General features: G+C 41.1%; 1 protein-coding gene across 2 annotated transcripts in view; it reads right to left on the reverse strand.

Moving 5' to 3' along the window:
• The window catches only part of IQGAP2 (IQ motif containing GTPase activating protein 2), a 373,356-nt gene that overhangs the window by 140,527 nt on the left and 216,580 nt on the right, over window positions 1–16,249 (reverse strand). The window contains exons 11-12 of one of the 2 annotated variants that reach the window (XM_006873291.1): window positions 11,665–11,789; window positions 2,523–2,686 (exon numbers count right to left, since the gene is read on the reverse strand). In XM_006873291.1, the coding sequence (XP_006873353.1) occupies window positions 2,523–2,686; window positions 11,665–11,789 (289 nt within the window). Of the gene's footprint in view, window positions 1–2,522; window positions 2,687–7,549; window positions 7,635–11,664; window positions 11,790–16,249 lie in introns of those variants that run through there. The other variant, XM_006873292.1, reaches the window with a different exon arrangement.

Genomic DNA, 16,249 nt, shown 5'->3' on the forward strand with positions numbered 1-16,249 from the left:
CACTGGGGGTTAATGTGCTGGACTGCAAAGTTGGTGTGAATCACAAGTCTGGGAGTTCAAGCTCACCAGTAGCTTCTCTAAAACCCTACAAGGGTCACTAAGGGCCGGAACCAACTCAATGGCACACAACAACATACTTGAGATATAAGTAATTGGTACTGTTAAAAAGGCCCAAGAATCCATACCAACTTAAATCACTGTTCTCAATCTTTGGCAAACCTGACTCTGCATTCTCCGAGATGCTATTCATTCCAGCCTTTCACGGCTGTGTATTTTGGACACAGTTTTACTTTATACAGACAGTCCCCGTGTTACAAATGAGAACTTTGTAGGTCAGTAGGAAAAGGTGCGTATGGCTTGTATCCAGCCTTTTGTAAAAGAACAGGGGCCCTGGTATCGCTGTAGGGTCAGCCCCAGACTGCTAGCTTCAAGTTTGGCGGTATGAACCCACCAGCCACGCTGTCAGAGAAAGATGAAGCTGCCCAAGCCTGTGAAAATTTACAGTCTTCAAAGCTCTAGAGAAGGTTATTATGACTGGAAATGAACTTGATGGCAAGAGGTTTTGGTTTGGTTAGTGCACAAAAAGGCTGGAATCCTTTCCAATGATTTAAGAGCATCAAGGGATGTATAAAACAACAAGTGAAAATATGAATGAAGAATTTGTTTAGAGTAGGATTTGGTTAACTGCTTCAAAGCAAGGACAAATTTTACAGAACATTAAAGGGCATCTAAGTTTGTAACCAGGGGACTTACTGTACTGAAAAAGTCCTCATTGGACTCACTGTGCATTACTCTCCATAATTATACTAGTAATGTAATTGCTTTTCTTCTATTATTTTCCACAGCCAGACTTTGGAAGGCAAGACACAACCATAACAAATGCAACTAAACATTTTCAGGTATTACTATAGCAGAGATTAAACAACAGCAACAAAAAACCCCCCATAAAGACCCTGCCAAATAAACAATACAATTAGATTTTCCCAGGGAAAAATCTAATTTTCCCAGGAAAAAAGAACAGGTTGGAAAAAAAGTCTTCAAAAGCATTGTGCTGAAAAGGAAAACTATGCTTTAAAAGAGCAATTTAACTAAATGTGATTTGTTACTTGGAATCTTAGTGTTTTATATCTGTTGGCAAATTGCCAATAGGGTCTAAATTCTTAATCTAACCAAAAGTTAAATGGGATACATGTTCATGTAACCACAACCACTTTTGGTTACATGAGAGTATAACCCATTCTTATGCAACATGGAAGTGAAAGAATGTTTGGTCATTATGCAACTATATTATTTAACAATATATTTATGCACACATATAATGTCTATCATATTTGGAAAACAATAAGTGCTCAATAAATGTTTCTTCTAGCCAAAAAAGATTTCTCCTGTTTCAGATGAGGCAGTTTCTGAGTTCCAAATACCTATGGTGATGCCCACCCCTTTCAGCTTGAGCTACGTCTGGGTATGTGGCAGGCAAAAATAGCTGGGTCCCAGGTACTGTCATTTCTACTATCCTCAGGTGAAAAGTCATGCACACTTCAGCACAATACCCTTCCCAAAGTAGCCAGTATCTATCTGCAGGTCTCTTCAGCCAGGTGAAATCCACTATTCTTGTAGAGAACTGTGGCCGGGTCAGTTCCCAAAAAAGAGAGATGCCAGTCCCACCTAGAACTGCTATCTTCTAACATCTATGATTTGTCTGTCATTCTGCTGTCTGACTACCTAACCAATCATTCCTTATCTTGGAGGCAGTTTCTGTTTTGTTCCCATCCCAACTTTTTTTTGGATTCCAGTCCACAATGATTTCAGACAACTTGGAATCCCACTGTGTAACCTTCGTTTTGACACCCTGAGACCTAATAATCTCTACCGGATTTAACTATTCTTTATGAGAATCCCCACAGTATTTTGAGGGTTGTTGCTGTTGTTGTTGTTACGTGCTGTCGAGTTGGTTCCGACCCATAGTGACCCTGTATAGGGTTTCCGAGGAGCAGCTGGTGAGCTTGAACTGCTGACCTTGCAGTTCAAATGGCTTTGCAGTCTGGCGCATTAACCCACAGCACCACACCAATATACAAATGGTATCAGGGATCCTCCCATCTCTCCCCTTCTTCCCTGCCAAATGCTATGTACTATGCGATGTACTCAATGTGGACTCAGGAAATACCTACTGAATTGAACTCTGTGAAGAGGAACTCACCCACAACTGTGTTTTTAGTTAAAGATGCTGTTGCTTAAGTGTTGTCGAGTTAGTTCTGACTCACAACAACCCTGTGTGGAGTTCCAGAGGCTGTAAATCTTTATGAAAGCAGAAAGCCTAGAACAGTAGAAGTCAGCTCTATACCTGGATTGTCCCTAATATTTGGCACCAAAAAAACCAGCAACTCCATTACTTCCACTCAGATTCATAGGTCATTACCAGGACAAAAAGCTTGTGAGCTTTAAGAAAAATGGTAAAAAAAAAAATCCACTCCACCCAGGCCTGTAAGTGGACAAGAAACGACAAAAACCTTAAGACTTACCCCGAGTTTCCGCGATTTAGCCTGGTACAAAAGATCTTGGTAGTGCTGAGCATAGTCGGGGTCCACATTTCTAATCTTAGCAGTAGGTAACAGCAAGGTGTCTAAAGTCTTCAAAGGATTTCCCTCCTCAATAGCTTCATTGATATACCCTACAGCTACAATTCCTAGAAAAGGAAGGAAAAGGTTTCCATTTAAAGTCATGTTGTTAAGTGCAGTTGAATTGGTTCTGACTCATAGCGAACCTGTATAGTTTTCAAGGAGTGGCTGATGGGTTTGAACTGCCAACCTTGTGGTTAGCAGTCCAGTGCTTATCCTTCAGCTCCACACCAGGAATTCCATTTAAGTCAAAGTACATTAAAATGTAGTAAAGCCACTTATTGCCAAAACTGGATTATAAGTAGGAGGGAGACCACAAAAATGATTAGTGCTAATGAGTGAATACAGTAAGGTTACAGAATACAATCAGGATATAAAAATCAATTGTTATCTCTATACCAGCAATGCGCAATCTGAAAATTAAGACCACAATTCCATTTGTAAGAGCACACACACAAATAAAACAACGTTTAGAAATTAATTACCAAACATTAAAAAAATTAAAGACCTGAATAAATGGGAAGACATTGTGTGTTCTTCTACTGTAAGACTTAATACTGTTATAACAAGACTCCCTAATTGATGCACAGATTCAATGTAACTGTTTGAAATCTCACCTGCCTTCTTTTATAGAAATTAAGAAACAGGTTCCAAAGTTCATATGAAATAACAAGGTCCAAATAAAGTTAATGAGATATCACTTCATACTTATTAGTATGTGTGTGTGTGTGTATGTATGTATATATATATAATATGTGTGTGTGTGTGTATGGAGCTATATATATGGAGCTCTGGTAGCATAGTGGTTACGAATCGGGCTGTTAACCTCAAGGTCGGCAGTTCAAAACTACCAGCTGTTCCACAGGACAAAGATGAGGCTTTCTGCTCCCGTAAAGATTTACAGCCTCGGAAACCCTACACAGGTCACTTTGGGTCGGACCTGACTCCACAGTACTTAACAATACATATACATATATATATATGTATATAGTGTTGATGAGGATGTGGAGAATTTAGAAACCTCATCCATTGCTGGTAGAAAGTTAAATGGTGCAGCCACTTTAGAAAGCAGGCAATTCCTAAAATTTTTGTTATCATATGGTCTGGCAATTCCACTCCCCAAGAGAGCTGAAAGCATATGCCTTACACAAAAACTTGTACGTGGATGTTTACAGTGGCATTATGCATAAAATAGCCAAAAAGCAGAACCCACTCAAATGCTCATTCCCTGGTGAATGCATAACCAAAGTGTTCATACCCACAGGAGGAACTATTACTTGACCTAGAAAGGAATATGAAGCAATGATATAGGCTACAACGTGGATGAATCTTGGAAACATTAACCTAAGTGAAACAAGTGAGACACAAAACGCCACATAGTTCAAGATTTCATTTACAAGAAAGTTCCAGAAAAGCAAATATATAGACAAAGTAGACAAATGGCGGTCAGGGAGAACGGGAAATAGGGAATGGCTGATAATGGGGGTGGAGTTTTGATCAGAAAGTTTCTGGAATGAAAGCTTTGCAACTTTAAAAAATACCCTAAAACCCACTAAAACCGAACACTTATTTAAAAGAGTAAATTTTATGGCATGTGAATGGTCAGTTAAGCTGTTCTTAAAAAAGGAGATAATTTCTCAAGTAGCAGCAGGGATGCTAATTTCTAGTGTAGTGTTAGAAAGTAATACCAAGACATTAGTTGATGGAACCACAGGATACTGGAATGGAACGAAAATGATACAGAGACTACAGAAAAGAAATGTGAAATACAGTGAGGTTTGGGTATATATTCTAGTCTCTGGATTACTCCACCTACCACTCTGCAAAGGATGTTAAAACACAGAGAGTCCCAAATTCAAACAAAAAAACACCCAAATGCTGCCGAAAAGCAGTTCAGTCCAGTCTGGTGTTACCAGTAGAAGTTTCTGCCTTGATGGAAGTGTCCTCTCTGTGTTGTCCAATGTGATAGCTGCCAGCTTTATAGGACTACTGAGCACATGAGATGTAATCTATGAGACCAAGATTTAAAATTTTATTTGTTTTAAATTTAAATAGCCACCGGTGGCTATTTTGTTGGAAAGTACAGGTTGGGCCCATAGAAATACACATAGTCATGTTTTGGAAGACTTTTAAGGTTAAGTTGTTATTGTTGTTGTTAAGGGCCATCGAGTCTATTCCCACTCGTAGCGACCCTGTTTAGGGTTTCCAAGGGTCGGCTGGTGGGTTTGAACTGTAGAGCTGGTAGTTCGCAGTCCAGTGCTGATCCTAGCGCCCACCAGGATTTCTTGTTTATAAAATTGTAATCAAACCATACTCACTGCCATGGTGTCCGCTGCGACTCAGTGACCTTGAAGTGGTTTCAAAACTTTAACTCTTTACAGGAGCAGATACCCTCATCTTCCTCCTGAAGAGCAGCTGGTAGGTTTGAACTGACAACTATGTGGCTAGTCATCCAAAGCTTAACCTACAGTGCCATCAGGAGCCCCTTTGCTTATATAATCACAGGTGGTAACAAATAATGTGAAGTCCTAGTTTATGGGTGCTCCAAAGGATGAGTACATCTACCAGCTTAATTTTCAACTACCTTTCTCTGTCACACCAATGGATCTCAGGATATAAAGAATATGATTTTCAAATGAAAAGGATGGAAGTTAAGTTACGGAATCTGAAGTTTTAAAACGGGTATATTTAGAGGCTACTTCTCAACATTACCCTACTACTAAAAAAACTAACTACCACCCTAAACTGAGTTGTTGCATTTTGAAATGACTTAACAATAAAATCTTTAAAATAACATAATGTGTGTGCCTATCCATACATGTGGGCACATGTGCACCACTTCCTGTCCACGATACATTCTGTGAAACAGAATGATGTGTATTTGGACACTGTGAGACCACCGCACTATATACAGGAGAAAGGAGCGCAGGACTGCCTTTGGGTAAGGCTAGAGCTTGCACCACTGCCGAGGGACTGCATGAAAAACTTCAATTCTGCTGTTGCCCATCCCGCATGGCAGCTGACTGCTCTCCAAGAGTCACACTGGCCCCCAACAACTCAGCTGCCACAATGCCCACTTACTGTTCAGTTGGCTGCCTTCCCAGCACACCACTACCAGTTCCCTTCACTTTCCTCCTTTGTTCCTGCCAGCCTTTCCCATCCTACCATGAAGGCCTTTCAACTCCTCTAGCCCAGGCAGCCCCTCCTCTCCTGGCTGCTTATGCTGATACTTCTCATATTGCTGCTGCAGCCTGGTGACCACCCCTACAAAAAATGTTGCCTTAGCCCTGGTGTCACCACAGGGCTCCTGGGCAAAATGGGGCATCTCTGCAGTGCAGTGCGCACATGGTCCCTGCCTGAGGTGAGGGTGATGGGACAGGCAGCCATGGATGGGCACAGGGCTCCCTCTCCCTGCCATCCCAGGGCAAGGGCAGACCTGGGACCTGGAGAGCTGGTGAGAGACAGGTCAGATGGCTGTACCTGGCAAAGTAATTCCTCTGCATCCTGACCTCCCATGGGGATTTCTGATCTCTATTATAAACTTATGGACTCCTGGTGTGGAGTTGTAAGATCAACACTGGACTGTAAACAATAAGGTCAGCAGTTCAAATCCACCAGCCACTCCTCAGAAACCTAGAACAGGGTCTCTATTATTTGGAACCGACTCAACGACACTTAACAACACCAATTATAACCTTATGGGACCATATTACACAGTAGGATGTCACCCAAACAGATGTTAAGTGACACATACATGTATGTATATTTGTATATTCAGGAAGTCCCTGGATTATGAATGAGTTCTGTTCCTGAATCTATCTTTAAGTCAAAGTTGTATAAAACTTGGAACAGTTAGGTACGGTTTATATTTAATGCCAATTAGTCAAATGTTTGTCTAAGTATATAGTATGCACATATATAGTGTATCTTTCTATGACTAAAACAAAGAAATACTTCCAGATACATTAAAACATCTTAAACATAGTAATACAGTAATAATAACAATCTTTCGATGCATGTTGCAAAGTAGTGTTTGTTATTAAGAACCACTGTATGCACCTTGAATTTTTAATGTAATGGACTTTACAAGATGTGGTTTGTAACCTGGGGACTGCCTATGTATGTGTGTGTGTATATACATAAATATTTGTTGTTATTGTGAAGTGCCGTCGAGTTGGTTCTGACCCATAGCGACCCTGTATAGAGTTTCCGAGGGGCAGCTGGTGAGCTTAAACCGCCGACCTTGCAGTTGTACTGTATAATTAAAAACAAATCTCCATTTTGACATTCAGAAAACTTAGCTAGTATTGTCTGACTAGATGAGCTCATAGATATCTTGCTAAGAATTAAAAGATTTATCTATGTAGACAGTCCCTGGGTTATGAACAAGATTAATTTCTAAGTATGTCTTTAATAATTCGTAGCTACAGTGGAATAAGAACAAATGGTTCTTATTTGGCCTTACTTTAGTGGACGAAAAGATTCAAAGCCTTTTCAATGATTTTAGAATTGTACATGCAGGGAGTGAAGGTTGCTGTAACGAATTTGTGTCAAGTCGGAGTTGGCTCAATCCTTTCAAAGTGAGGGCAAGTTTACATAACATTAAAGGACAATGTAAATTGGCTGTTTGTAAACCAAGGACAATCTAAAACTCCTAGAAATTATTCTGGACTATAACACTTAGATACGTCAGAAGAGTAAGGAAAATGATTTCTCTAACATGCAAGTCCCATTATAACAAAACATTGGGAGAACTCTAGAAAAATCTAAGTACTGTACACAGGCAAGGGCTACCATTTCGCTCTGCAGGAGGCATATACAGTGAAGCGCACGGAATACTTCATGCTATTCTCTGGATACCTCTTAGGAAGGCAATTCTAAATACTTGAAGTCTGAGAAAAAGAGGAGATGTACTCTTAAGGGCCCATCACCTGGGAAAGAATGCATTCCAGCTGACTTGATTGAAATCACCTGCTCAAGTTTTTGTTTGGTGAGTTTCTAAGAACACAAGCTGCTGAGGTCATAGTAAATGACCTCATAGGAGCTCAACAGCCTACCCAAAAGCCCCCTGGGCACATATGCATCACTTCATCTGTTCAAAAGTAAAGGGGAAATCCCATTTCAAACACGATTGCTGAATCTCAGCCCATGGCCTACTTTTAAATTACTGTGTGATACTAACATTCTAGTTCAGTGAGAAAGTAGGCATTCTCTTAGAGTTCATTTATTATGGGCCTTTAAAAAATTTGTAATGGGACTTTTCCCATGAACTTTTTGAAGTCCCTGTGTATTTGAGAGCACCAAATCCTAACCACTAGACCAACAGGTATGCCCTTGCATTTAAGACAGCAGTCACATACAAAGAGTGCTTTCTACTAAGTTTGGCAAGCAAAGACTCAAAGAAAATGTCCTTGTTTCCATTACATGGTTAAAATAATGCCCTATGGATGTGGCATTGTAGGATAAGCACTGAACTGATAACCATAAGGTTGACAGTTCAAACCCACCAGCTGCTCTTGGAAACCCTATACAAGGTTACTACTAATCAGAATCAACTCAACAGCACACAACAACAATAACACAACGACATGACTCTACTGGAGTCCTGGGGTGGAACTGTAGGATAAGCGCTGGGCTGCTAAATGCAAGGTTGGCAGTTCAAACCCACCAGCTGCTGTTGGAAATGCTATATGAGATTGCTTGAGTTGGAACTGACTTGTTGGCACTTAACAACATGGCTTTATTAGGATCCCTGGTGGCACAGTGGGTTACCGTGTTAGGCTGCTAACTGCAAGGTCAGCAGTTCAAATCCAGTAGCTGCTTTCTGTTTCTGTAAAGATTTACAGCCTCAGAAATCCTGCATAGGATTACTATGAGTCAGAATTGACTTAAGGGCAGAGGGTTTGGTTATAGTTCTATTGGAAAAAGTGGACTTTCCAATAGGAAATCAATAGAGCTAACAAGTTGGAGGAAATACACTTTGCATTTGGAGTCCTGGTGTGGCGCTTGCTATAGGATAAACACTTGACCGCTAGGTTGGTTCAAACTATAAGATCATTAGTTCAAATCTACCAGCTGTTCCTTGGAAACCCAATACAGGGTCTCTGTAAGTCAGAATTGACTTGATGGCACTAAAACAACAAACTATTTAAGTCACTGTTCCCATGTATCATTTCCCATTGTCTACATAGCTTATCAACATCACAACTCATACACAGAGAAAGAACTTGGTGTGTGTAGTGGGGGTGTTGAGTGGCAAGAGGAATGTACTCTTAAGAGGTCCATGAAAACTCAGCTCTTTCAAGTCATTTAAGTACTCTACTGGAATTGGGAAAAAGTGCGGAAACAAGCGGGGATATGCTCCCTTGTTTTGCTTGCCCAAATCCTGGTGTGGGTTAATTAGCCGAACTGCAAGGTCACTTTGAGCCACAAGGTTCAAGCTCACCAGGCACTCCTCACTGGGTTGGAACTGACTTGACCGCACTTAACAATAACAATATTCCAACCCAAACCAGGGCAAGAGAGACGAAGTGTCGAGCTGGGAGTCATGAGGAAAGGCAGGGAGCAGAGGGTTGGGACTGAGCTCTGTGACAGTACATGCTGAGGTGGCAAGCCAGTGTCCCTCCCTCCTAGATGATGTTCAGACACATCTGGTCAAATGAGTGCTTCCTCTGGACTAACATCTGGCAAGAACCAGAGCTCCCAAGCCTAGGTGTCAGAAAAGAGCAAAGCGGGTTGTACGCAGGCCATCTGTAGGGAAGGATGCCAACAGGGCTCATTGAAAAGAAATGCACAGTGGCAGTAGAACTGAGCAGATGGAAGACAGGACATTCAGATGTGTACACAATTTAAAAAGGACAAAATTTAAAAAGAGTTTCGCAAAGTATAATTATACAGTGTGATAGTGGGCCATCATGGGAGACAAATTAAAGCAGATACCTGGGCCTTAGGGTGAGTACGAATCAATCAATCAATAAACCAATCAATCAATAAACCCTGCCTTGAGTTTTGGCACAGTAGTCACAAGAAACAGTTAAAAAAAAAAAAGAAGAAATCGTACACAAATGTTAGTAACTATTATCTCAAAAGTGATTGTAGGATTCCAAATATTAACATGACATTAAAAGACCAGGCCTAAGACCTAACTAAAATATAACATAAAAAAAAACCTTACACTAGTGAGAGAACTACCTGCCTATATTCTATGAATAAACTAAATAAAAAAATGAGTAAAAACTGAATGGTATGATGAGGACAGTGATTTTAGCAAGAAGTTCTGGTAGCAGAGTGGTTACAAATCAAGCAGCGAATCCGTAGGTCAGCAGTTCGAAACTACCAGCTGTTCTGTGGGAGCAAGATGAAGCTTTCTGCTCCTGTAAAGATTCACAGTCTCAGAAACCCTGTACAGGATCGCTATGAGTCAGAACCGACTCCATGGCATATAACCACCACCACCAGGATCAGCACTGGACTTCAAACCACGAGGTTAGCAGTTCAAACTCACCAGTTGCTCCTTGGAAACCCTATACAGGGTGGCTGTGAGTCGGAACTGACAAGACAGCATTTAACAACAATCCACAGTGTCATAGGGGCGCTGGCAGTGCAATGGTTAAGTGCTTGGGTGCTAAGAAATGTTTGCTGTCCCAGATAATTTGCTGCTCTATGGGATCAAAGATAGGAATGATTGTCCCTGTAAAGCAGGAGTGGGGCTGGTGAAACCATGTGGTCTGGCCCTGCCAAGGCAACAGCAAGTAGGACTCAAAATTCAATAAATCTCAGAGCTTTTTTCATTGCAACATAAATTTATATTCAGTGATGTTATATATATTCAAATGGCCCTTGGCAGAAGAAAGGTTCCCCACTCCTGCTGTAAAGTTTACAGCCTAGGAATCCCTACGGGGCAGTTCTATTGTGCCATGTAGGACCACTATGAGTTGGAACCAACGCAACAGCACACAACTACGACACCACAATCTAGTGTTATCGTAAAGTCAAACAGCTCTGAGAAAGTCAGAGCTGATGGGGTGTGTGTGTGTTGTTTTTATGATGGAAAAAAACCAGCTTAAAGCTTGAATTTGGTAATTCATGCTCCAGGAGCAGCTGTAGAAATACTGAAAGCTCACCTTTCAGCCAAACAACAGTGAACAATAACACCTGTGAACAATAATACCTGTGAGGTGAGGTCTGTAATCCTCAGTACAATTAACCATACCAGACCAACAGGGCAGTATCTGCCCAAAACAAAGCACAGAAGGGGCAGGAAAGAAGGATAAATGGAATCAGGGAACCCTTGGGAGGAAGTGGGAAAAATGCAGTTAAAGCAAAGGGATTGCAATTAATGTCATGAAACAAACAAACAAAAAAGGTCTAAATTGTTAAATGGAAGATTTATTTGCTTTGTAAACTCTCATCCAAACGGCAATAAGCCAATAAAAAGAGAAAATACTGACTGCAGAAGGCCACAATCCTGAAGTCTTCCCTCTGTTTTCATAAGCGAGAGGCGAGATAAGGAAGAGTTTCAAGGAAGCACATCTTGAGGTCTATCTTGGGGCTGTTGGAATTTTAAAATAGTAATTTCTAGAAACACGACAGATCCCTATGATTTGTGATCATAATGCAAGGGAACATGTCCCAAATTTCCTTATTGCTAGGGACGAAATGCATGCCAGATTTGAAAAAAATGCCCAAATGAAAGGTCAAAATTAAGTTGGATATTTTATAAAGCCATTCTATGTACAATAAAAAGCTAAAAAAAAAAAAAAAAATCCACTATGCAGAGCAATGCCCTGTAAAGTATATATAAATTTTAAAATGTTAGGTCTTCTATTAAAGTGTGTTTTTTTTTACCCTGTTCCTTTTATGTTATTTTGTATATGCTTTGCAATGTTTGAAATATGTGGGTACAATAGCATAAGTGTAAACTTTACATATAAATAAACATATACAAAGTAGGGGAGTGTGCACCTGTCAATTTCCAGAGAACTCAATTACCCAAAACACTTTATTCTCCCACCATACTAGAAAAGGAAAGCGTCCCCATACTTACGGTCATTTTCTTCTTGAATTTGTAAATTTACCATGTCAATACAATTCTGAATTTCATTCCAGCTTAAATTATCTTGCCCTTGTGATAAGGCTTCAAGTTTAATGGCCAGTAGTGCGTTTGCATAACTGTGGAGAGCAAACAATCATGAGACCAATCAGAGACATTCATTCTATGTCTATATTGTTGCTGTTGTGGTCCTTGCTAAAAGTGCCATCAAGCTGGTTCTGACCCAGTGACACTATATAAGGTTTCTATGGAGCAGCTGTGGGGTTTGAACCACCAACCTTTTGATGAGCAGTCCAGTGCTCATCCTATTGCTTCACCCCAGGATTCTGTTAAGTACTTTAAATTTCATACACGTGGCCAAATGGAGATGTTTTGAAGTTATACAAATAAGTCAAAACCAAGCCCAATCCATTGCCATTGAGTAATTCCAACTCATGGCGACCCTTTAGGGCAGAGTGGAACCCTTAGGGTTTCCCAGACTGTAAATCTTTACAGCCTCATCTTTCTTCCCCGGAGCAGCTGGTAGGTTTGAATCACTAACCTTAGGTTTGAGCCACTTAGCCCACCATGCAACCAGGGCACCTTGAATAGAAAGGCAAATAACATAATTCTCTTTTGTAGCTTTGTCAACATATATTAATCTTACTTGTATTAAAATGGTGTTTTCCTTCAAAGTTCCTCAAAATGAAAGCTGAAGTTCTCAACTCTGTGGAATTATTCTCCCCCACCCCACCTGCCAGTTACTCACTGATTTACTTGCTTAAATTGTCTGAGTTCTTTGCTCAGTCTCTAGATAATTGCTATGTGATTGACTTTTAGTGTAGTGGTTATGAATCGGGCTGCTAACCTCAGGGTCAGCAGTTTGAAATGACCAACTGTTCCGTGGGAGAAAAATGAAGCTTTCTGCTCCCATAAAGATTTACAGCCTCAGAAACCCTGTTCAGGGTCGCTATGACTCCATGGCACATAACCACCATGACTTCAACTTTCCAACTACCAAAAGGTCCCTTTATTATTTTTTGCTGTTCCTTCTTAAACCCAAGCTGTAAGAGACGTTTCTAAGGAGGTTGGGTGGTGCAGTAGGTTAAGCATTGGGCTGTTAACCTAAAGGCTGGTGGTTTGAACCCACCAGCTGCTCCATGGGACAGAGATGAGGCAGTCTGCTCTTCTATAAAGATTGACTATCTTCTCAGAAGCCCTAAGGAGCAGTTCCACTCTGTTGTATTGGGTCGCTGTGAGTCGGAATCAACTCTCACAGCAGTGGGTTCTTAAGGAGTCCCTGAGTGGCATAAGCAGAGTCCTGTTGTGCCACTGTGGGTTAGGCGCTGGACTGCAAAGTCAGTTTGAACTGCAAGGTCGGCGGTTCAAACTCACCACCAGTTCAATACCACAATTAGCTGAGAAGATGGTGGTTGGAACCCACCCAGAGGCACTTCAGAAGACAAACCTGGCAATTTGCTTTTGAAAAGTAACAGCCTTGAAAACTACGGAGCAGTTGGACGCTGCATGCTTGGGGTCATCACCATGACTTGGACTTGACAACAGCCATGACCACCACCAACCATCTACCTCTAATATAGCTGGGCTGCCCACTGAGGACTTGAATTCATTGCAAATGCAGGTTCAGAACCCTCGCTGAAAACACAGATCTTTACAGTATGCTTTCTTAAGAGGTCAGGAGAACATGAATTGGGCCAGAATACCCTAAAATACCCCTTTATCCATCCAACTCCCCAAAGGTTCCACAACAGCTATGCAAAAATCTCTTGTCTCACCCATGCCTTGTTACAGGCATACACTCTTACAGCTGGTTTCTGACACTGATTCCTCCTCACTGCAAACAACCCTCTACAAAACACAGAGTTCAGCCAACCACTTGGATCTATTCTTATCAGGAAATTTTGATACAAATTGTTGTTGCAGATGTTATTGTTATATGCCGTTGAGTCGGTTGCAACTCAACAAGCCAGTATAGGGATTCTGAGGAGTGACTGGTGAATTTGGACCACCAACCTCATGGTATAAACTGACCTTGCAGTCCTGTGCTTATCCTACAGTGACACACCTTGATAGGAATTATTCACATTATTATATTATGGGGTAACTCTCTAGGTGGCTCCATAGGATAAGCAATGGACTGAGAACCACAAGGTTGGCAGTTCAAGAAAGATGAGGCTTTCTGCTCCTGAAAAGATGGAAAAGCCTCTGAAACTCTATCCAAGGTAACTGTGAATGGGCACTTAACAACAGCAATTATAATTAATTTTCCCGTTTGAAAATCACAGAATCTATGTAACCATAAGCTACCATGAACTATTCCATTCCAAAGTAAAGAAACCCAACAACTGAGTGTGTGGGTGTACCTTTGCCTCAGGGAAAGAAAAACAATCAATCCTTTTTGGACATATTGAGTCAAGCTTGCAGTTTGACTTGTGAGTACTACAGAGGGATTTGTTAAAAGCAGAAGTTAAAAGAAGTAACAGGAATCTAAAACTGCTTCTTGGTATTTTGTCAAGTTGACATCGAAGTATCTCCCAATAGGGAGCAGCTTGAGAGGAAAGCATTCAGAACAGGAAACAGTGACGACCATAGTTGGATGAAGCATCACCAGACGCGGACCTGAAACTGGCTAACAGTTATATGCAAGATTGGTACCTTATCACCAGTCACTGCCATGCTAGTGACAGAAAATAATGATTGTTAATTACAGTAACACTACAGCTAAATGTTCAAACACACCAGCTGCTCCTTGGAAACACTATACGGGGTTGCTAAGAGTTGGAACAGACTTGATAGCACTTAACAATAACAACAACATACCCTGGTGTGGGTGTGTAGAATAAGCACAAGGTCGGCAGTTCAAACTCACCAGCCACCCCTTGGGAACCCTATACTGGGTCGGTTATGAGTCAGAACCCACTGGATGACACTTAACAACAACAAACCCTGGTGTGGCACTTTTGGATAAGCACTGGAATACAAACTACAAGGTCGGTGGTTTAAATCCACCAGTTACTCCTCTGAAAACCTATATAGAGCTGCTATGTATGAGTTGGAACCCACTCGAGGGCAGTTAAAAACAACATGCAAAAAAGTGTGGCAAGCACTATAGAAGTACTGGGATGAACAAGGTGTGGTCCTTTTCTTCAAGGGGCTCCCACACCAGTGAGTAAGAAGACAAAGGCCCAAAAAGGGTATATAAAAAAAACACAGCAAAGTCCAAGAAGTAAAATAATGGAGTTCCAATGTAGCAGCAGCAAAAGGGAAGGCTTATTGGTGAAACACCTCTTCTGAGGTAGGCACTGAAGTAAGCAATTAATCCTCAACGCATTACTTTAGAGCAGATTATTCATGCTTTGCAGAAGGAACAAAAAAATGCAGGTGGGATGGGGCCAGTTGATGGTGGGGCTAATATTGTTGATGTTGTTAAGTGCCACTGAGTCAGTTCCAACTCATAGCACCACTCTATAGCAAGGTCAAATCCACAGTTCATACACAGACATTTTGTACCACAAAGCTTGTTTTCCTCCAACTACATCATGCTGGTTCTCAGGAGGCCTGGTGCTAGCTGGGGTGGGGAAATCCAAGGCAAGGACTCAAGATGCACAACCTAAGAGTTAGCTATGGCTTGGAAGCACCAATACTGTGCCAAGCAGAGAAGGGTGATGGGTGCAACTTTGCAGGAAGTTAAAGGATAGAAAGTTTACAGTGTGTTTGAGGACCAGAAAAGGATCTAGTTTTGCCAAGATGCAAAATATGAGAAGAGAGATAACTGGAGCTAAAGTCAGAACATCATGCTTAGAGTGAGGAGTCTACTTAATTCTAATGAAAAGATATATAAAGATAGCCGCATTTCAGACTAATCAATTTGGAACAGTGTATTCCCAGTTGTCGTTGCTGTTAGGTGCTATTGAGCTGGTACCGAATCATAGTGACTCTAAGCATAACTGAACAAAGCACTGCCTGGTCCTGGGCCAACCTCACAATTGTTGTTACACCTGAGCCCATTGCTGCTGCCATTACGCCAATCTATCTCGGTGGGGGTCTTCCTCTGTATCTCCAACTCTCCACCTTACCAAACATGATATCCTTCTCCAATGACTGGTCCCTTCTGACAATATGTCTGAAGTATGAGAGATGATGTCTAGCCATCCTGGCTTCTAAGGAGCACTCTGGCTACTTCAAACACAGATCTATTTGTTCTTTTGGCAGTCCATGGTACTGTGAGTATTCTCCTCTAATACCATAACTTGAATCCATCAATTCTTATATGGTCTTCTTTATTCACTGTTCAACTTTGCATGCATATGAGGTTACTGAAAATATTGTGTGTTGGGTCAGGAGCACCTTAGTCCTTAAACTGACACTTTGCTCTTCAACACTTTAAAGAGTTCTTGTGCAGCAGATTTACCCAATGCAATATATCATTTGATTTCTTGAATGCTGCTTCCCTGAGAGTTGATGGTTGATGTGAGCAAAATGCAGTCTTTGACGACTTCAGTCTTTTCTCCATATATTATGATATTTTTTATTGGTACAGTGGTGACAATTTTTGTTTTCTTTACATTGTGTTGCAACC

Source organism: Chrysochloris asiatica, unplaced genomic scaffold (genome assembly GCF_000296735.1).
Source record: "Chrysochloris asiatica unplaced genomic scaffold, ChrAsi1.0 scaffold00234, whole genome shotgun sequence".
NCBI lineage: Eukaryota > Metazoa > Chordata > Mammalia > Afrosoricida > Chrysochloridae > Chrysochloris > Chrysochloris asiatica.